General features: G+C 49.4%; 1 protein-coding gene across 1 annotated transcript; it reads left to right on the top strand.

The window, feature by feature from the left end:
• The first annotated feature begins 5,874 nt into the window (after window positions 1–5,874).
• On the top strand, window positions 5,875–19,771 carry LOC123364861 (E3 ubiquitin-protein ligase TRIM39-like). The gene is made up of 7 exons (XM_045007334.1): window positions 5,875–6,552; window positions 8,910–8,996; window positions 10,543–10,773; window positions 11,904–11,926; window positions 13,031–13,146; window positions 14,182–14,214; window positions 16,740–19,771. Exons 1-7 carry the CDS (start codon window positions 6,133–6,135, stop codon window positions 17,249–17,251), a joined length of 1,422 nt encoding a protein of 473 aa, XP_044863269.1. The 5' UTR covers window positions 5,875–6,132; the 3' UTR covers window positions 17,252–19,771.
• The last annotated feature ends 3,121 nt before the right edge of the window (window positions 19,772–22,892 follow it).

Below are 22,892 nucleotides of genomic sequence, written 5' to 3'. Positions count from 1 at the left end.
ATCCCATCATCTGAAACTCTCGTCTGTGCGCCACTAGTCTCCAGTCCCGATTACCACAGTCGTCTCTGTTTCAGCTTCCACAACACCTTATTGGCCCTCATCCAAAGTGCAGCTGCTGAGGGCCAGGAAGCCGTGGAGGAAAGCACTGCCTTCGCTTCTGGAAATGATCACGAAATTGCCAGCGGACGTGTTAAATATAAAATACAGGCCTCGCCAGGAGCTTCTCATAGTGGACATGCTTTCAGGAGTGCCTATAAATTATGAAAGCCTGGAGCTGCAGGAGTATGAAGTAAATATGTCTCAGCTGCTTCCTCCTTCTGGAAGATAAAACTGTCAGCAGAATAAGACAAATGATGACAGCAGCTCGAGAGAGTGATTCTAGATGGATGGCCAGCTAGTGAAAGGCCAGGAACTTCCAAGCATTTAATGTTGGGATTAAAGGGATGAAGTTGTTGTGTGTGACTGGATTCTGTACAGAGGACGCCATGCTAAGCATACTCAATACCATCCATCTGGGCAGTGAGTAGTGCCTGATATAGCTTGTCTGGTCTGACCCCCATCTAGACTGTAAGTTTACTAGCTGGCTGTATTCGCTGGCGGTGGTTGTTTTGGGACAATAGTATGTTTTATTTGCGTTTGAGTTTCAAAAGGAAAAAATAGGAAGATTAACAGCACCACTGAAAGCAGCAAATACTGTCATGGGGCAGGGGATTCTCTTTTGTACTAGGTTGGGACTAGGAAATAAAAATCAGTCTCTTGCCAGCAGTCCTGTGTGTCACTCGTTTCTAACGGGAACAGCGCCCTCCTGGATTGCAGCCTTGAGACACACATTTTAGCTGCACAGCCTCAAATCAAGAATAGTTCGTATAGGCCCAATTGAAGGACCATTCCACAAGTGGGAATATTTGTATCTATGTTTGCAGTGTGGTTGTAGCCATGTTGGTCCCAGGATAGTAGAGGGACAAAGTAGGTGAGGTGATATTTCTCCCACCAACAAAAGTTGGTTCAATAAAAGGCACTACCTCGCCCACCTTGTCTCTCCAATATTTGCAGCTCTCTTTTATCCGTGTCTCTGTGTAACACAAGTTGATCATCATCTGGATGTTATCGAGTTCAGTTAATTCCACCTTTGGTTAGTTCCCTTCATTACTGCAGAAGACAATCGACTGTGTGTATTTGTTTAACTTGATTTTACAATTATTTATATACAAATGATATGATTCAGGCTGCCTGGGAGAGATTTATGGTCTGAACTATTCCTGGTGCTTCAGGAGACAAGGAAATTGTAGACATGGACTAACAGCTATTTCATATCTATGTAGAGTATATCTACACTGCAGCTCGGCTCGAGCTAGTGTGCTAAAAATAGTAGTCAGGGCAGCGCAAGATAAATCCATGCAGACCCCCTGGGTATGTACTCAGGTGACAAGTCCAAACTGCCACCTGAGCTATCCCTGGCTGCTAAAGCTTACCCATGCTGGGAAGCGTGTCCCAGCTGCAGTGCACACATACCCATAGATTTTTAACATCAGAAGGGCTCATTATGAGCATTAAGCCTGATCTCCTGCATAGTACAGACCATGGTATTTCAATAGTTCAGTCTATTCCATTTTTCCATGTTGTCTCAAATGTTCTGCATCAAAATCAGAAACAAATAAAATACAAAGCAACATGTGAAGGAGGGATCAGTAGATCCAAAATGAGCTAAACAGTCTCTCACCCCTTGGTCAGCAGTTAAAATCCAGCTTAGGCCAGTATGGAAGGGCAACAAAAATAATTAGGGAAATGGAACGGCTTCCGTATGAAGGCAGATTAATAAGACTGGGACTTTTCAGCTTAGAAAAGAGACGGCTAAGGGGAGATATGATTGAGGTCTATAAAATCATGACTGGTGTGGAGAAAGTAGATAAGGAAGTGTTATTTACTCCTTCTCATAACACAAGAACTAGGGGTCACCAAATGAAATTAATAGGCAGCAGGTTTAAAACAAACAAAAGGCAGTATTTCTTCACACAACGCACAGTCAACCTGTGGAACTCCTTGCCAGAGGATGTTGTGAAGGCCAAGACTATAACAGGGTTCAAAAACGAACTAGATAAGTTCATGGAGGACAGGTCCATCAATGGCTATTAGCCAGGCTGGGCAGGGATGGTGTCCCTGGCCTCTGTTTGCCAGAAGCTGGGAATGGGCAACAGGGGATGGACCACTTGATGATTAACTGCTCTGTTCATTCCCTCTGGGGCACCTGGCATTGGGCACTGTCGGCAGACAGGATACTGGGCTAGATGGACCTTTGGTCTGACCCAGTTCTTATTATGTTAAGGGAATTATTACCATGTGATGGTTGCCATAGGTACTGGAACTACGGGTGCGGGGGGGTGCTGCAGCAACCCCTGGCTTGAAGGGGTTTACAGTTTGGTTCAATGGCTCCCAGCACCCCCACTATAAACATTGTTCCAGCACCCATGATGGTTGCTTAGGAGTTGCTATGTGAATCAGGGTTGCTACCTTGTGCAATTCTGTTATAAATCTTGCAATATTTGGTGGTTTTTCTAGAGCTCCAGCTGCTGGAATCAAGAGAATAGATGCAAATTGCAGTGTTCGTTTTTTTTAAATGTAAGTTTCTAGCCCTCCTAATTGCAGGGAAAAGCTTGAAAACATGAAGCAAGTGTAACTTAAAGGCTCAGAAAACAGAAGACAAATAAAAAGGACTTAATTTTTAGACTCTGCCACAGACTTCCTGTGTGACCTTAGGGAAGTTACTTAGCCTCTCTGTGTCTCAGTTTCCCATCTGTAAAATGGGGATAATAGCACTGCCCTACCTCACCGATGTGTCATGAAGATAAATACATAAAAGATTGTGAAGCGCTTTGAGCTCTCCTGATGAAAAGTGCCATGGAAGAGACTGATTGAAAATATAATATTAATATAATAACTATCACGATTTTTCGGCACCTGACTCATGATTTCTGCATGCTTGGGATTGGCCACACTGTTTGATGGTCCCAGCCTAGATCCATTAGGTATGTAGCCACGCTGGAGAAGTAGATTAAGCTAGGAGTGTGATCACCTCTTTTGGAAGCTGCCATGACAGGTCTCGGTGTTATGCATCGAAGTGGCATTGTGAGCTGAAGGCTGGCCCTGTGGGCGTCCCAGGAGCACATGTGCAGTGCTCCGGGCCCCCACCCCTAGACAGGCTGTCACCACACAGGGCCCCAGCAAGCTTCTGAATTTGGCTGTCCTTCCTTGGGGGCCTGGAGGATGGATGGAGGTGGTAAGAGGAGTGACTCCTTTTCCCCTCTTGTCCAGAGGAGGGGGAGCTGGCAGGTTGGTTTGGGTGGCAGGGGACAGATCTTCTGTTGGAGGAGTCAGACATGGGTGGACTCTTTTCCCTCTGACGGGTGCTGCTGCTGCTGCTCCATCTGTTGGTGGGACGGCCGAGTGCCCCAGAAACATCCCAGCTGCTCCTGCTGCTGGTTCCCAGTGAGGAGAGGAGCCAGGGCTGGTGCAACCACTTAAGCAAACTAGGCGGCCGCCTGGGGCGCCTAGTGGTTGGGGGTGTCTAAAAGCCCGCTCAGGCGAGGAGGTGGAGTGGAGGTGAGCTGGGGTGGGGGGGGGCGTGAAGAGGGCTGCCCGCAGTAACAGGGGAGCGGACAGGGGAACCGCTCCCCGCCCCAGATCACCTCCACTCTGCTGAGCACACAGCCCCCGCTCTAAGTCTCCTCCAATTGGCGGCGCAAGCCTGGGAGGGGAGGAGAATTAGAGCGGCGCCGGCGTGCTCAGCGGAGGAGAGCTGGGGCGGGCTCCCCAGGCAGGGTTAGCTGCCGCGGAGGGGGGTGGGGTTAGCTGCCGCGGAGGGGGGCGGGGTTAGCTGCCGCAGTGGGAGGGGTTAGCTGCTGTGGAGGGGGGGCTTTCAAGGGGGGTAGCTGCTGAGAGGGGAGCTCTCCGGGTGGGGGGATGGGTTATCTGCCGCGGCAGGTGGGGTTAGCTGCCATGAGGGGGGGAAGCTCCTTGGGTGGGTGGGTGGCGTTAGCTGCCATGGGGGGGCGGTGGGCGGGGTTAGCTGGGGGGGGGATGGCGCAAGGTGGAAGTTTCACCTAGGGCACAAAACTTCCTTGCACCGGCCCTGAGAGGAGCTGAGTTCCGCTAAGCCAGATCCCAGGCGATTTCCTTCCACACTTAGCGGGGGAGCTGCTGTCCCCCTGTTCCTTGGACCCCTGTTCATCCTCTGGGCTGGGCCAAGAGCTGGGCCGAGACCTGTAATCAAAACTAGCACAAGCAGCTACCTTGTGGCCACCTTGACGGACCTGCAAGCTGGCAAGGCCCTCCCACCTGCGGAGGTGTTCCTCCAGCCAGGGCTAAGGCGGGGGAGCCTTGTACCACCATTGCCTGTGCCAGGGCTAATATCAGAGATCTCCTCAGTCAACTCTTTCAGGGTTCTTGGGTCCAGGCCTGCTGATTTAAAAATGTTTATCCCTAGGAGATGTTGTTTAATATCCTCTTTGGTTACTAACAGACTGGAAAGTACTTCATCATCTTCATGTGACTGAGTACATCATCCTGCTCCTTTCCAAATACGGAACACAAATATTTATCCTTTTCTGCATCACTATCAACAGCGTTACCATCTCCATCGTGTAAAGGGCTTATACCAGTGCTGGGATTTCTTTCATTTCTAACACAATTAGAAAACCTCTCACTTATTACCCTTAGCCCTGCCAGCCATGGATTTTTCCCTGATGTCTTCAGCTTCCTTTATCAATTTTCTACAAATCCTGATTTCTAATATCTATTGATTGCTATTTATTTCCCCTTCTCCCATATGTTATATATTGGTTTTTATTTCTAATTGCTGCCTTCACTTCGTCACTGAACCAGATGCAGTTTGCTGCCTCAGCAGAGATCTTGTTTAAGACTGCTTTGCTCTTATATAGCACCTGCCCTCTCAGGATCTCAAGCTCCTTTGCAAACACTGATGTGTTACACCCCTCAAACCTCTCTGAGGTTAGTTCGTATTTTCCTCATTTTTTACAAAAAGGGGAAACTGAGGCAAAAAGCAGTGAGGTGACTTTCCCAAGACGGAGAGTGAGGTCAGAGGCTGGTGTAAAGCATAGGAGAAACATCTTCAAAAACTCCGAAGTGACTTACATAAATAAATCCCATTATATTTTTGAAAATGGGACCTAGGATACATCTCAAAGAACCCATGGGAGCCCATCTTAGAGCCCATGTCAACTGGCTCAAGCTCATGGGGCTCACGTTATGAGGCTCAAAATAACAGTCTAGATGTTCCCGCTCGGGCTGAGCCCCAGGCTTTGAGGAGGACAGTTTCAGAGCCCAGGCTCCCGCAGGAGCAGGGATGTCTACACTGCTATTTTTAGCCCGCTAGCACAAGCCTGAGTCAATTGACCCAGGTTCTGGGACTCCCTGCCATGGGAGGGGTTTTTGCAGTGGAGATGTACCCTTAGGCACCTTAGGCACTTTTGAGACTGTTACATAGATCTGCTGATTTTGAGTCCTTAATCCCAAGAGACTCCTTCATCTAAACTGACAGGGCTGCAACACTCATGTTTTCTGCACAAGAACATTTCTCTTGCTCCTGGGGTGGGGTGCGTGGGTGGGGGTGTGTCCATCTGTCCGTCCGTCCCCTCCAGGGCAATGATGCTCAGACCCAGGCTCTTCAATGTGTCTCCTGCGACTCTTTGCAGCACGTGATATGAAAACACTGTGATTTAATTATTAACCAATCAGGAGGCTTTTACTATTTCATTAACCAATTATGCTATTAACTTGCACTAAGTCATTACCATATTTGCTGTCAGAATTATATATATAAACTCAATATTTCCCCTGCCAGACTGTTTACATAGGAACACAGAGCACTATAATGAATGAAACAGTGAATCCACGCTCCTGTGACTCTTTTGGGCAATGTTGATCACTAATTTGGCTCCTGAAGGACTGAGGTCTCAGTATCACTGCTCTAGGGTGTGACTTAGGAGCTCGCAAGGCAAAAGACTTTCAGGGCACAAAGCCAGGGGAGGAGGGAATCCACACCCTCTCCTGTCAAACCCACTGCTGAGCAGATGAAAGTGAAACTCACTTTGCGTCTGTTTCCCGGAGAAAAGACTCATGGCTCAGGCTGCTGCGAATCTGACTGAAGATCTCCAGAATGAAGCCACTTGTCCCATCTGCCTGGACTCTTTTAAAGACCCAGTGATCACAGAGTGCAGCCACAATTTCTGTGGGGCCTGTATCCGTGAGTACTGCAAGGAATCATCGCGAAACGTCTCCTGTCCGCAGTGCAGGAAGACAATCCAGCCAGGGAACTTCAGGCCCAACAGGCAGCTGGCAAACATGGTGGAAATAGCTGTGCGGCTCGGCGTGGAAGCAGCAAGGAAAGCGCGAGAGATTGTGTGCAAGGAGCACAAGGAACCTCTGAAGCTCTTCTGCGAAGGAGACCAGAGCCCGATCTGCCTGGTGTGCAGGGAGTCCCGCGGGCACAGGGACCACGCTGTGGCGCCCATAGAGGAGGCAGCGCAGGCCTACCAGGTAGGAAACCTGACACTGAGATGTCTGTGAAGAGACGCTGGCCGGGCTCAGCCCAAGTCACGGGAAGTTTTGCCATTGAATTGGGGGAGGGGCAGAAGCGGATTCCAGTAAGCGAGGCAGGTCAGGGGAAGGTCAGACTCTCTGCCCCCCACCCCGGCCTGGGAACTCCCTGCCCATCGTGCCCTTAACCCCCAGCTCCCCCCCCCGAACTCACTGCCCATCGTGCCCTATTCCCCCCAGCCCCCCACTCCCCCCCCCGAACTCACTGCCCATCGTGAACCCCCAGCTCCCCACTCCCCCCCCCGGAACTCACTGCCCATCGTGAACCCCCAGCTCCCCACTCCCCCCCCCGGAACTCACTGCCCATCGTGAACCCCCAGCTCCCCACTCCCCCCCCCCGGAACTCACTGCCCATCGTGAACCCCCAGCTCCCCACTCCCCCCCCCGGAACTCACTGCCCATCGTGAACCCCCAGCTCCCCCCTCCCCCCCCCCGGAACTTACTGCCCATCTTGAACCCCCAGCACCCCCCCCCCCCCCCCCGGAACTCACTGCCCATCGTGAACCCCCAGCTCCCCACTCCCCCCCCCCCGAACTCACTGCCCAGCGTGCCCCAAAACCCCACGCTCCCCCCCCCCGGAACTCACTGCCCATCGTGAACCCCCAGCTCCCCCCTCCCCCCCCCGGAACTCACTGCCCATCGTGAACCCCCCACTTCCCCCCCAGAACTCACTGCCCATTGTGAACCCCCCGTTCCCCCCTCCCCCCCTGGAACTCACTGCCCATCGTGAACCCCCCACTCCCCCCCCCGGAACTCACTGCCCATCGTGAACCCCCCACTCCCCCCCCCCGGAACTCACTGCCCATCGTGAACCCCCAGCTCCCCACTCGCCCCCCCCCCGGAACTCACTGCCCATCGTGAATCCCCAGCTCCCCCCTCGCCCCCCCCCGGAACTCACTGCCCATCTTTAATCCCCAGCTCCCCCCTCCCCCCCCGGAACTCAAGGCCCATCGTGAACCCCCAGCTCACCCGACCCCCCCCCCCGGAACTCACTGCCCATCGTGAACCCCCAGCTCCCCCCTCCCCCCCCCCCCCGGAACTCACTGCCCATCGTGAACCCCCAGCTCCCCACTCCCACCCCCAGAACTCACTGCCCATCGTGTCTTATACCCCCCAGCTCCCCACTCCCCCTGGAACTCATTGCCCATCCTGCCCTATACCCCCCAGCTGCCCCCTCCTGCCCCAGGGACACTGCCTGTCCTGCTGAGAAGCCCGAGGAGAGGTCAGCACAGAAATGGACGCTGTAGGAGCAGACAAATTTGGATCTGGCTCACTGATCCTGCTGCTTGTCTTCTAACCCCTTCTCACTCAGGTTCTGGCTTGAGTCTTCTACTCATTGAGGCTCTTCTTGGACTGGTTTGTAAACTGTGAATGCTGGTAGTGCTGGTGGAAAAGTGCTATCGGCACAGCTGTGTGTCACGTAGGGAAATTCACAAACAAAACCTTTCTTAGGGTTTGTAAGGGTGACAGTATATTTCAGTGGAATTTACCTACCACTCAGAAAATGCATAGAAGAGCTAGGTATTGTAGTTCGTTCATTGTGATTTGATTGATTATACTCTCAATAGGGTTCTTCTCCCTCAAAAACTCAGCAGTAACTAGTTGAAGCATGAAGATGCCTCATTCATGCCACATATTCCTTCTTCACTTGCAGTCACCCCATGCAAGTTACACTGTAGCTAGTCTTCCAACATTTGCAACAAAAGGGATAACAATAGATAACATTGTAAGTGTTTATTATCCGGAGAATTCAAACTTTAAAACTGCACATTACATTGGTTTTAAACTTCTCCTACTGACTCTTGCAAATCTCCACCAGACTAAAAGTATGACTGAGAGTACAAGGAATTTGACATGCCAATAACTCTATTGATCCATTTTATTAATGTACAAACAAGTGTTTGTCTTTTCAAACCCCTCCTCGCTCACTCAGCCCCCAGATAGCGGCAGGCACTTCTCGGTAAGATCCACAAAACATCTTTGGGGTTTCCATGTCAAACATTTTAGAAATATTATTGGCCAAAAAGTTAGGATTTTTTGTTCAACAAGTAAACTGAAGTTTCAGACACAATAACTGTAAAACTCTTTGCCTGAGTTGTTTGGCTCCTTTTGGGGGACGTTAGAGGAGGCCTTGAAAACTGGACTTGTACGGGGGAGCTGGCCTTAACTATAGAGCTGCTACTGTTGCTCCATAAGGGAGCTTTGCACGTGTGTAGAGCTAATGTAACCACCCATAATACGGCTGCATACTGTGTGAAATAAAACATGGACATCATCGAATCCACTTTTCGTTCCAGGAAAAGCTTCAGAGCAATTTGTGTTTCTTACAAAAAGAGAGAGAAGAATTTGAACCGTATGGAGAAGAGAGAAGTGACGAGCTGCTGGTATCTACCTACCTATCTACCTACCTGTTTATATGGGCCTCATCGCAACAGTGCTAGAGCACCCACTGGCTGTTCACATGACAAGTGGGTTCGCACCAGGCCATTGACAACACCGCCACTACCCTGCAGTTTCAAACAGTTCACTAGGGACCTATCGGGCAGAGTCACAGGGCCAGTTACTGCACACAGGCTGGTAGATTTACACCTGAGCTTGCCGTGCACTAACCCGACATATAGACACGGCCTTAGTAACATGGCAGTAATATGGGCCTGTTTTGCACTTGGCTGTTGCGTGAGCAGTCAGTGCAGACTACACCCCCTCGTGAGTAACATGCCGCTCTGTCTGGGGTCCATGGAGCTGGCAGAGCTATTCATTGCAAACAGTGTTGGTTACAGCTGTATTCTCGTTCTGGTTAGCAGATCACTGCCCAGCTGATCTTGATCTTCTACTAATGTATCTGTTATTCCCTCCATCCTCTCCCACTGTCTCCACATCCCTTTTAACCTCCACTTTCTACTGCTACTGCTCATTCTCCCTTACCCTCACTGCCCTCTTTTCCCCCCACAAATCTACATCTCCTTTCCACTGCTTCTGCCTCGCCTCTGGTGATATCTGCCCTAATGCAGGTCCTCCCTCCAGCCCCACACTCCCCGCCTCCCACCCCCATCCCCGTCACCACCTCTGTCCCTCTGGATCTTCTCTTTCAATCTCAGCCCCCATTCACAACCTCCCTCTTTTCCTTCTCTCGCTCTCCCTGGAAGGCTCACTCCATCTCCAAAAAGGTCGGTTTGCCGTGACCTCGTCATCTCCTGGCACCCACATAAAATCAGATGTCCCTTCTGACACGGCTTTAATAGACACTTTCCCCCATGGTGGCCTCCTCTACTCTCAACCACTGGCCGCCCCCAACCACTGGCCACCTTCTTTGACTTGCATCCGAAGAAGTGGGTATTCACCCACGAAAGCTCATGCTGCAAAACGTCTGTTAGTCTATAAGGTGCCACAGGATTCTTTGCTGCTTCTTTGACTTTGAGTCCTGGCTCTTCCTCTCTTCACAATCCCCACCCTCACCCTTGGGGACTTCAGCTTTCATACTGATGTCCAGCCCAATCTCTTAGCCTCCCCCTCCTCTTCTCCTTTGACCTTCAGCCCTATTTTGGATCTCCTTTTTGACAAAATGGCCACGCATTTGACCTTGTCTTCTCTAAACACTGCTTCCTCCCTAACCTCTCAGCTCCATTTCCTCTGTCCTGCCACCACCTCATCTTCTTCAACAACATGCACCAGGTCCTCTTGTCATCTCCAGTGGCTTCTCTACCACTCTTCCTGCTGTCTTCTCCACTGGCTCAGTTATGATTTACTCCACTTCTCAATCTCCGATCCCCTAGACTCTTTTGTCCTTCTTTCTCACTGTAAGGTTTATTCTTCCAAGCCCCAACTCTGTCTCACCTGCCACATCCACACACACAAGGATTTATGGAGAGTGAAAAGACTCCACCTGTAATACCAACATGCCTCTCCCCTCTTTATATCTGTTCCCTGCAGAGACAGACAGAATTGGAGAGACGGAAGATTTTGTCGGAATTTGAGCAATTGCATGAGTTTTTGAGTGAACAACAGTGCCTTCTTCTGGCACAGCTGGAAATGCTAGATGAGGAGATTTTAAAGAGGCGGCATGAATATGTCACCAAAGTGTCAGAGAAAAAGTTACTACTCAACGAACTGATCAGCGAGATACAAAGGAAATGTTCCCAGCCAGCGACAGAATTCCTTAAGGTGAGGCTGCACTGTACATACCCTGTGACCCTGTGCAAAGAGGAAAGACTCCTGAGATATTGAAGCCCAGCTATGGGATACTGGAGTCCAGGACTCAGAGCTCATGGTATAACTGAAATACTGACTGTAAAATTGAAACACTGAACTATACGGTGTCAGTGCATCTCTGGATTATATGTAAACAGAGGCAGCGTTTCTTCTTCTGAATGATCTTGACTAGAAATAGAGGAAAAATTACCCATGAGGAGAAACTCCAAACAGTCTCTGGGGCTTCAGAAAGTATGTGGTGTCCAAAAGGTTAATGTTTAACTATTTAATTCCCACCTGGGCTGTCACCTGGGAACTGGCTCATTTCCTGGGTTCAGAGAAAGCCAGTAGGTCGCTATGTAGGCAGGCATGAAGGGAAGATTTCTGGCTGCTGGGAGATGGGTCAGGTCAGGACTTGTAGGAGGAACCAATCCCACCGTTTGAGGAAGTCCCCTGGCCTTCACTTCCAACCAGAGCAGGGACACAGAGCACTTCGGTATCTGAGGCTGACTGTGGAGAAGAATTGGGAAGGAGCCCAGAGGGGCTGCATGCAGGGAGGTGGCATCAACGATGTCATGACTGAAAGAGAGGGTGAGCACAAGGCTTCTGTGCTTCTTGATGTATGAGGTGGGGGAAGAGGTGAGTGGTCCTACATCACTTGCTGCACTTGGAGGAGTCTTATCTTGATGAGATGGGAAGAGGCAGGGAAAGAGGTGCTATGGAGATGAGAAGATGAGGGAGCCATCCTTGGGAATCAAATAAAGCCTCCCTTTTACTTCTGACTTCGGTGCCGATCCTGCAGTGAAACTCATGCAGGCAGACCCCTTCGCCTTCATAGAGTCCCACTGATGGGCAGGCATCTGCCCACGTGGAGTCAATTGTAGGATGGGGGCCTAAGTTACCAGAAATTTAATGTTCCCCATTGTGGAGACCTGCAGATGAGACTCAAACTGCAAACACAGATTCATCCCCCCAGCAGAAAACATGCTGGGCTGGATTCACCAGCAGAGCCCCATTGACTTGCCCTGGTATAGCGGGGAACCGCAGTCAACCCTCCTTTCTTGTGGCACACGACCTGAGCATCTGTTTTCTTTCCCTCCTAGGACGTTGGCAGCACCTTGAGCAGGTACCTTCTGGGCTCATTCCCGTTCTCCCTCCCACCATAGTGTGCTCAGAAAAGTCTTGGAAACAGTCCTGAAGACCCAGCTTCCCAGCATGCAGCAGCTGTGGGATGTTTTGTATTTAATATATCTGTTACTGGTACAAAGGGGCTGAGTTTTGGTTGCCAGGGGAATGGTACTTTGATAAAATCTCAACTTTTTTTTTTCATTTTACATATTTAAAATAATACTAAATGGCTCCTCTGCATTTGGTGAGACAGAGCAGTGTCAGGCAAGTCCCCTTTAGCCAGCTGAAGTCAGTGAGAGTTGTGGCTGCTCAGCAGCTCCAAAAAATCAGGCTTTCAGCCTCTAAGTACCTCTCTCTTTCTCCTTGTGTAAAATGAGGTGTTAACTCCCCTGTGGACAGGGCACTAAACCAGGCATTGGGAGAGCCGAGTTCTAGTCCTAGCTCTGCTACTGACCTGCTGGGTGACCTGGGGCAGTCACTTCCCCTCCCTGTGCTTTTGTCTAGTTAAGACTATAAACCCTTCAGGAAAGGGATTCTCTCTTTCTGTGAGTTTGTGCTGCTTCCAACCCAAAGAGGCCCTGATTTTATCTGGACACCTCTGTAATCTGACTAACAATGATAGTTCAAAGGGGGGCAGTAAGGTTCTCATTTGTACTTGCTAACCAGTATAATTGCTGCCCTTCCTATTTCTATAATTGCCATGCGGATTAGATGCCTTGTCCCTGTTAGAGTGTTGATGGGCTCAGCAGGCTGAGGTCTTTATTCTTTCTGGGCAGATGGAGAGTTCGGGATTAGACAGCTGGGTGAATGCTCTCAGGGTGTGTCTACACGACAAGCGCTGCTGCAGCACCGCTGGAGCATAGACACTGACTAAAGCAACGCAAGAGGGTTTCCATCACTGTAGTAAATTCAGCCCCTCATGAGGTGGTAGCGAGGTTGATGGAAGAATTCTTCCATCGATCTCGCTGCATCCACAGTGGGGGTTAGGTCAACCTAACTGCATTGCACAGAGCGTGAAATTTTTCACAGCCCTGAGTGATAAAGGTAGATTGCCCTAAGTTTTGGGTGTAGACCAGACCTCAGGATATGTGTTTTTTCCTAGGTGCGAGTGTGTGAAGGTCCCAACTCCAGAGCCCGTTTCTCCTGTGCTGAAGAAGAGAGTCAGCGACTTCTCTGAAAATAATAATCTTGTCACAGGGGTGCTGGCCGTGTTCAAAGGTAAAACAAAGTGACCTTGTGGGTGATGTCTCCAGTCCTGTCTCCCCAGGGACCCATTGTGTCTCCTACCCCATTCTCTGGTTCATGGTGCCCCATACGCCGTTGCTCCTTTGCCTCTGTCCCACTCCCCCATCTCACTCTTTCTCATTTGTTTTTTGTCATTATGGGTCCCCACCACATCTCTCACTGGACCTTAGCTTTCTCCCTCACCACTCCTGAACCATCTTCAGCTACAAAATCTCTGCCGGCTGATTCCTTGTACAGAAGTGTGTCTGCCATTGGTTCTACTCTGTCATGTCTTGCTGGCACCTATGAGTCTCCATCCACTCCTGAGTCCTGTGACGTCTCACTGCAGCCAGTGCAAAGGGTTCTGGGAACTAAATGTGTTCGCTGTACATGAAGGGGCAGAGAGGGGGATCCACAAGTTTGGGAGGTGATATAACAGAGCACTCGGCGGGAGCTGGGAGGAAGGGAGCCATGGGGTGTACTTGGGGAGGGGGGAGGAGGGTTGTTCCAAATTTTGGCTTCCGTCTCCTCTAACTAGAGACAATCCTGCTATTACCACAGTGCTACAAAGACCAGCAGGAAAAGACACACACACACACACACCTAGCCTACTAGGGATTGTCGCACCAGCCAGAGTGACCATGGGTGATGGCATCACACCAGGCACCAGGTAGCGAAGTTCGAAAATCTGGCTCAGTCCTGCAAATCCATGAATCTCTGGAGTGGCCACACAGATGGCCCCAGGTAGGGTCATGGCATGTGTCCCTTTGCATATCTCTGGAAAGTTAGAGAACCCGGTGTGCTGGGGTGATTTCGTCCTTCCTGGTGACATGGCTGAAGGGTGTGCAATGCCATTGTTGGATATGGTGAACGACTGATGGGAGGCCAGATCGGTGTGAGATTGTGACATTTTGCACAAATTCAAACCACTTTATACTCAGGATTCGGCACTGATAGCACATCTGGAATAGTGCTATGCTGGTGTGCATGAGATCTCATCCCTCTCCTCTCTCCTTTTTCTTCATCTAGAAAATCTGCGAGCTCAGCTGGATAAAGAGAAAGGTACGTTTCTGTCACTGCTGGGAACAAATAAGAGGCAAAGTTTTTCTAAAATGAGGAGCTAGAACGGTACTTCTCCATTGCAGAGATGGGCATAGGCCACAAGGTCTGGATGTGGATTTAGAACACAGCAAACTGGCGAGAGCTCAGATCTGGGTTGTGATTAGGCCTGTTATAGAAATATATGCCCAGCATTGTCCTGTGACAATGGTAAAGAATCCTGGAAAGCTGCTGTCTTCTAACACTGAACAGGAACCGTTATTCAGAACAGTATAAACTCTAAAGCTACACCGTCCCTCTCTGCTTCTCCCTTCTGGCTCAGATTCAGCAAGGTATTAAACACGTGTAACTTTAACAGGACAATGTAGGTGGCTGAAGTTACGCACGTGCTTAAGCACTTCGTTGAACTCGGCTCTTAAAGAAACAACTCACATATCCTCAAAGGCACTTTTGGATTGGGATCCAGATTCATAATGTAAACAAAGTTCAAGGGTGCTCTGATCCACAGTTTTGGTTCAGACCATCTCCGCTCCCTCTGGATTTTCTGGGAGAAGAGGCAGCTGAAACCAAAGGGAGGTTTTCAACATTAGAAGAGATTGTCTCCACCAGCTATATGAACCCTGAAGGCATGCAGGTGCCATCCTGTGACTGTGTTAGTTGTTGCTGGAATGGTGGTTTAAAAGGAGGGGCTGAGGAACCATAAGTGTAATGATAAGTACGAAATAGGACTGAGGTGAAAGGGCTGGATTATATAAACATAAGATGGCCAAGTGATGGCAGCCCAATGAGAAGGGGGTCACTACTTTATAGAAACTACCTTGGAGTTAGCAGCGGCTGAGTTTTATTAAGACTGACTGTAAGCCGTGGCTCCTCTATACCTGTGGGCTTTAGTGCAAGCTGCTAACCTGAGGTACCAGCTCAGTTGCCACGTCTTCACTGCTATTGTAACCCATGAGCTCATGCAGATTAGCTAACCCGAGTTAAGAACAGACCTAAGAACTGTTACCTTTGCTGACACCTTAGTATTTACGCCCTGTCCACAGCAGAACTGAAACCGCTGTAGCAGCAACAGTGTTTTTTAAACATGATGTTCTACCATCTTCTCCTAAACCAGAGTAGATAAGGATCTACATCTCCTATAGTCTATGGAGAGGTGTATACTAGTCCCGTTAGAAATAGAAATAGGCCTGATCTGGATATGCGACACCCTTAAATTAAAAAATATTTGGAACCAGAGGTTTGGTTAAGGCCATGGCAGCAACAGGAGACAGCCCCAGAATTTAGATCTAGGTTGGGATTTTTAACATCTCCCTCCATTACCACCCCAAAAAAGCCAGGGATACAGGCATATCCCTGCTTATAAAAATCCCTGTCCACGCTGGTCAAGGAAATGGTGCTTCCGCTGAACTGTCGCTAGCACAGCTTCCACCATTACGGCATAAAAACATGCTTCTCTCCAGAAAAGCATAGCACAGAAAGTCATTGGGGAGCTCACTGCACCTGTGTCTCTCACTGCCATGTCAGGGTTGAAACAGAACTTGAGACGAGTCCCATGTGCATCCGGGCTCTGGGGTAACAAGTAGAATCCAAAGTAGACTGGAAATGGTCCAACGTACAATCAGCTGAAGCTAAAGCCAATTGCATTCATGGGGTTAAATCCTAGCTCTGCTGAAGTCAATGGCAAAACTCCCATTAGTTTCAATGGGTCCAGGATTTCATCCCTGTGGTTTTATTTATGGGTGGTGAATATAAGAGGCCAGGGAAGGCTAAGCCTCCCCAAACAGGATTCAGTGCACTTCCCTCTGGAGGTGCAGTGGCTGCTGTCTTTGGAGCAGCGCCACTGCCGAAAGGGCGCCTGGGCCATAACCCCACTCGTGCTCCGCCCCGAGGCTCCACTCCCGCTCGTCCTCTTCCCCCGTTGCCCCACCCACGCTGCTCCTCTTCCTGCCCTTGCCCCGCCTCTTCCCCCCGAGGTCCCGCCTCTTCCCGCGAGGACCCTGCCGACGGTGCCTTTCTGCCGCCTCCCCCGAGGCTCCCCCACCGCTCCTCTGCAGGCAGGGGAGGGGCTGAAGAGGTGCAAGCAGCGGGCGGGGGAGGCCTCAGAGGAGGGGGCGAAGAGGCAGGGATCTCGGGGGAGGGGGCCGAGTGGGGGCGGGACCTGGGGCAAAGGGAGGTGGAGTGTTGGCCTCAGGGGGGAGGAGGCTGAGCAGGGATTGGCCTTGGGGCGGAGCAGGGGGCGGGGCCATGGTCTGGGTGTCAGTGGCCCCTCTCATTTCTGGTGCTCACACCTAGCCTCCCCAAATGCGTGAGTCACATGCCGGCCATGTTTTTATTCCTGATTTAGCTCCCGTGGAAGGAGTCTTTCCTGTTCTTGGCTCAGACCATGAATATTCCTCCTGCCTTCCCCACTCCATTTAATTCTGGAGGAAGGAGATTCACTGATTTGCTCCAGAACTGACCTAGAAATGGGTTCTGCCTCTCTCTGATTGTGTGTGTGTGTGTGTCTCTCTCTCTGCATCATTCTCTAGTCAACGTGACTCTGGATCCAGAAACAGCAAATCCCCACCTCATCCTGTCAGAGGATGGGAAAAGTGTGAGACTCGGAGCGGGGCGGCTGGATGTGCCTGCCAATCCCAAGAGGTTCATGTCGAGCCCCTGTGTCCTGGGCTCTGAGGGATTCACAACAGGGAGACACTATTGGGAGCTGGAGGTTGGAGATGGGGATGGCTGGGCTGTGGGGGCTGCCAGAGAGTCGGTGGAGAGAAACAGAAAGTCAACGCTTCAGACGGAAGGGATCTGGGCTGTACGTCTGGGCTGGGATCGTCAATACACAGCTCTCACGTTTCCCCCAACCCCTCTCTCACTGGACGAGAAGCCCAGGAAGATCCGAGTTCACTTGGACTACGAAGAGGGGCAAGTGACCTTTTACAACGCAGAGAACATGGCCCAAATCTTCAATTTCTCTGCCTCTTTCAAGGAGAAAATCTTCCCTTACTTCTGGCTCTGGTCCCCAGAATCATGTATCCAGATGTGTCCCTGATGGTATCAAGCTTCTTACAGTGGCTCTCACATGAGAACTCCTGCACACTTGACTGCAGCTGGAGAAAGAGAGGATTCATTAAAATAACCCTAACTAACCAAACGCTCAGAAATTATCTGCTTGTATTTCTCATTGCAGTAAGTTCATCTGCACTCGTTACCCAGAGCCTTGGGCTGGATCATCTCCTTTGTGTATTGCCATAAAACCGTGGTGTCTACTGGATGTTCTGCACTGCCCCTTTAAGTGTCAATGCCAGATTTTCACCACTAACTTCATAGCTTCACTCTGCTAGCACACTTCTGTCAGTCAGGGGTGTGATGAGGTGTAATTTGTGACCCACAAAGCTGTGCTGGCAAAAGCCCCTAGTGTAAATGCAGCTATACTTTCAAATGTGCACTTTTACCACTATAGGTAAGGCTAAGATGTTGTCACGTTTATTTTTAGTAAAAGACAGGGACAGGTCTCGGGCAATAAACAAAAATTTACATTAAAAATAACAGTGACAACATGGGACTGAGCCGGAGCCCTGCTGTGGGAGAGGAGGGATGGAGGTCCAGCACCCACTGCAGCTGACATCTCTGGGGTCCCCCCAGTGGCTGAAAGCTGCATGGCCCCCACCTCCTGTGGCAGCTGAGAGCTCCAGGGGTCCCCTGTAGCAGCTGAAAGCTGCAGGGGCCTGTGCTGGCTGACAGTTCCAGCCCCGCCATCCCCTGGTTGAAACAGAAAATGTCACAGATTCCGTGATTTCCGTGACCTAATCTTATCTTTAACTATAGGGGTTATGTCTCTTGGAAGGGTTACAGTCACCTATGCCAACCAAAGCACAGTTTTGCCAGTATAAGCTGTCCATACTAGGAGCGCTTTGCTGGTGTAATACACCGGTATTCTTACGCCAGCAAAACCTTCCAAGTGGGATCCTGGCCTAAGAACTCTGCCTTTTTCAGTGACAGCAGCCATTTTGTCCCTAGAATTGCTGCAGCCTGTTACAAGAGAGAGACAGACAAACTTAATTCCTACTGCGAGGCGGTTGCAAATCCTGTTTCTAGGGCAATCTGTGAGAGGGGTTCTGAGCCTTCATGTTTTACATCTATTTGAGACCTTGGGCAAGTTACCTGCAACAATGTTTTGGTTTTTTTTAAAAAAGGTTAAGAAAAACAAAAAATGAACAGAGTTCTAAAGGGAGTGAATAAAAATCCATTCCCTTCTGAATTAATCATCTTTCCTTTAATTTCTTTAGTATCATAAATCATGCAGTTCTCCAGTCAGCCATAGAGTCTCCCAAGACCTAAATTTCTGATGTAGACTAAAACTTTGCTGGCCTACTATATACATCATAAAGATGCACAATCAAAAGGGCACAAGCCCAGTATTTTTTCTTTGCATGGAAGGAGTTAAAGTAAGGTGTGCTAAGTCAGTGGTACTTCAATGAACAGGAATGGTGGAGTTAAAAAAAAAGTTTAAGTAATTGTTGGTATGAACGTTCTAGTCTGGATTGTGCTCCATCCAGACTTATTCAAGCCAGTTTTAATTCTGACTTCCTAAATGGTCGTTTTGAATAGTGTGTAAGGGACGAGGGTGTAGGTGGTTTGGCCTAACAGTCGCAGCTGGGCTGGTTTCCACAAATCAAGAACAGCCATGAGGTGGTGATCAGTGAGCAGGGATCAGAGTAATCACTAGATCCGGGCTCAATAGGTAAGAGTCAGGCCAGAGCTGGAGATCAGAGATAGTTACTAGACTGGAATCAGAAGTGTTAGGGGCAGAAAATGGAGATCAGCAAGCGAGGTCAGGTCAAGAGTCACAGCAATACAGAAGTCTGCCTGGTTGCCCAGACAACTTCCTGGGGCACTTCCCAGGGTTGAACAGTGAGCATGGGCCCATCAGAAGGCCACAGGGTGCTGTCGCTCTGGTCCTTTTGGACAGTACTTCTGCTGCACCTCATCTGCACAGTGCTTCTTGGATATAATGCTGCATGGCCTCCCAGCAGCGATGTGGGAACATCAGCTGTCCCAGGTTCTAGTCCCATGGATCCTTATGTAATGATTCAGCAGGTGGTACTCCCTCCTTGGGGACAGTACCGAACCAATGGAATGTCTGAGAGTGAGTTCAAATTCTCCTTGCAAACTGTGCATCTGGAGCTCGTCTGTCAGCCCTTTGAGATTGAAAATGCTTTGAACAAATCAAGCTACTTTCATTCAGTTCCCCATCATCTTGGTCATCAGTGACATGGGCCTGTGGCATCTGCAAAGGGGTGAGGCCGTATATCTAAAGGTCTATACTAGAAATCTACATCGGTATAACTACATCACTCCAGGATGTGAAAAATCCTTTCTCCTGAGCAACATAGTTACATCAACCTAACCCGCAGTGTACACAGCGCTACACCAGAGAATTCTCCTGTCGACATAGCTACCACCTCTTGTGGAAGTGGATTAACTCTCCTGACTGGAGAAGCTTTTCTGTATTTCATTTTACAGATACGCCAAACCCGTGAAAAAAAACAGAAATTGGGCTTCTTTTTGGCTTAATTGGCTTGTGAGTTTCTTGTTGGCTAGTTTTTGGCTTGTTGCTTGTTGCTTCTTTTTTTTTAATCTGCTCCTGGCAAGCAGGGGCAAGGGGAGAGAGAGTCAGGGGTGCACAGGGGGCCCACCACAGTCCCAGGCTACACGCTGGGGGGATCTAGTCACACACAGTGTTGTGGTTCTTAGGGATTGTCTTGTGTTCGCCTTGTTTTTAAATGGGATTAGCTTGATTTTTGGCTTATTGTGAAAGTCAGGGTGCTTATTTACCCTGTGAAAATTGGCAACTGTGGCCTGGTCTACACTAGGCGTTTAAATCGGTTTTAGGAGCCTAAAACCGATTTAACGCCACAACCGTCCACACTAGGAGGCACCTTATATCGATTTTAATGGCTCTTTAAATCGGTTTCTGTACTCCTGCCCAACGAGAGGAGTAGCGCTAATATCGGTATTAACATATCGGAATAGGGTTAGTGTGGCCGCAATCGACGGTATTGGCCTCCGGGAGCTATCCCACAGTGCACCACTGACCGCTCTGGACAGCATTCTCAAGTCGGATGCACTGGCCAGGTAAACAGGAAAAGCCCCGCGAACTTTTGAATATTTCCTGTTTGCCCAGCGTGGAGCTCCGATCAGCACGGGTGGCGATGCAGTCCGAAATCAAAATAAAAAAAAGAGCTCCCGCATGGACCATGCGGATGTGATCGCTGTAAGGGCAGGCAAATCCGTTCTATCCGTTCTATCAGCGCTCCGTTACAGAAGATGAAATTCAGAATCCTTTTTTTAAAATCTCCAGACAGACGCCATAGCAGGGACTCAGCGCACTGCAGCGTGACAAGCGTAACGGAAAGCCAAAGAATCAAATGGATGCGCATGGACTGGAGGACTGAAGCTATCCCACAGTTCCTGCAGCCTCCTAAAATTATTTGCATTCTTGGCTGAGCTCCAAATGCTTCTAGGGTCAAACACAGTGCCCGCGGGTCAGGGCATAGCTTGGCAATCTACTCACCCACCCCCCACCCACCCCCAGAAGCGAAAGGTAAAACAATCCTCTGACTCTTTTACATGTCACCCTATCTTTACTGAATGCTGCAGATAGACGCGATAGTGCAGCACTCAACACCAACATCCTTGCTCCCCCCCGTCATGGGCGGCTGATGGTACAAAATGATGGAAATCCATCCTCATCATCAGCATAAGCTGATCGTGCAAAAAGATGGAAATCCATCCTCATCATCAGCCTCAGCTGATGGTACAAAAGGACTGGTAACCATCCTCGTCATCAGCCTATTGGCCCTAATTTTTTCTGGTGGATGGATGGTGCAATATGGCTGGTAACCATCCTCATCATAGCAACAGGGGGCTGAGCTCCATCAGCCCCCACCCTTCATGTGTAAAGAAAAGATTCAGTTGCCCCTGGACTAGCAGTGGGATGCTGGGCTTCTCTCCTACACACTGCTTAATGTCCTGTCTGGACTATCATAGCAGCTGGAGGCTGCCTTCCACTCATTTCTCACTAACAAGTCAGTGTGTCTTATTCCTGCATTCTTTATTAATTCATCACACAAGTGGGGGGACAATGCTACGGTAGCCAAGAAAGGCTGGGGGAAGAACGGAATCAACAGGTGGGGTTGTTACAGGAGCACCCCCTGTGAATAGCATACAGATAATAATTTCTGCGGGCTCTGACACAGAGCAGGTGGTTCTCTAGCACACTTGCCTATATTAGGCAGCACTGATTCTATTTTTTTATACCAAAAAGGAGGGATTGACTCAGGGAGTCATTCCCAATTTTTGCTTTTGCGCCCCTGGCTGATCGGCCAGGGGCACTTATGACAGCAGCCAATGGTACAAAACGATGGAAGGTACAATATGGCTAGTAACCACTCTTGGCTTTTGCGCCCCTGGCTGATTGACCAGGGGCACTAGCAGCAAATGGTACAAAAGGACTGGTAGCCATGATCATCCTCAGTTCCAATTTATGGAAGGGTTTGGATGGTGCAATATGGCTAGTAACCATCTCTGCTGTCATGCAAAAGCAAAAGCATGCTTCTGTGTAGCGCTGCTGAATCGCCTCTGTGAGCGGCATCTAGTACACATACGGTGAGAGTCACAAACGGCAAAAAAAGCTCCATGATTGCCATGCTATGGCATCTGCCAGGGCAATCCAGGGGAAAAAGGCGCGAAATGCTTGTCTGCCGTTGCTTTCCCAGACGAAGGAGTGACTGACGACATTTACCCAGAACCACCCGCGACAATGATTTTTGCCCCATCAGGCACTGGGATCTCAACCCGGAAGTTCCAAGGGGCGGGGGAGGCTGCGGGAACTATGGGATAGCTAGGGAATAGCTACCCACAGTGCAACGCTCCAGAAATCGACGCTAGCCTCGGACCATGGACGCACACCACCGAATTAATGTGTTTAGTGTGGCCGCGCGCACTCGATTTTATAAAATCTGTTTTACAAAACCGGTTTATGCAAATTCGGAATAGTCCCGTAGTGTAGACGTACCTGTGTTTACTTTGTGTATTTTGTTTGGAAGTGCCATCTAGTGGCTGATGTGGGTAATTGTAGCTCTTGGATCACAAGGAAGTCATTTTTCAGAGTAGCAGCCGTGTTAGTCTGTATCCGCAAAAAAAACAGGAGTACTTGTGGCACCTTAAAGACTAACAAATTTATTGTAGCATGAGCTTTCGTGAGCTAAAGCTCACTTCTTCCGAAGAAGTGAGCTTTAGCTCACGAAAGCTCATGCTACAATAAATTTGTTAGTCTTTAAGGTGCCACAAGTACTCCTGTTTTTTTTAAGGAAGTCATTGAGGATGCTCAGCACTTTGCAGGCTCAGGCTTTATGCTCTAGAGAACAGTGGCTCTCAATCTTTTAAGACTATCCCCTTTCAGGAGTCTGATTTGTCTTGCCTACCCTCAAGTTTCACCTCACTTAAAAACCACTTGCTCACAAAATAAGACATAAAAATACAAAAGTGTCACAGGACATTACTGAAAAATTGCTGATGTTCTCATTTTTACCATACAATTATAAAATAAATCAATTGGAATATAAATATTGTACTTACATTTCAGTGTCTAGTATATAGAGCAGGATAAACAAGTCATTGTCTGTATG

The sequence above is a fragment of the Mauremys mutica genome, chromosome 2, assembly GCF_020497125.1.
Source record: "Mauremys mutica isolate MM-2020 ecotype Southern chromosome 2, ASM2049712v1, whole genome shotgun sequence".
NCBI classification, from domain to species: domain Eukaryota; kingdom Metazoa; phylum Chordata; order Testudines; family Geoemydidae; genus Mauremys; species Mauremys mutica.
This window is presented reverse-complemented; position numbering and strand designations above follow the sequence as displayed.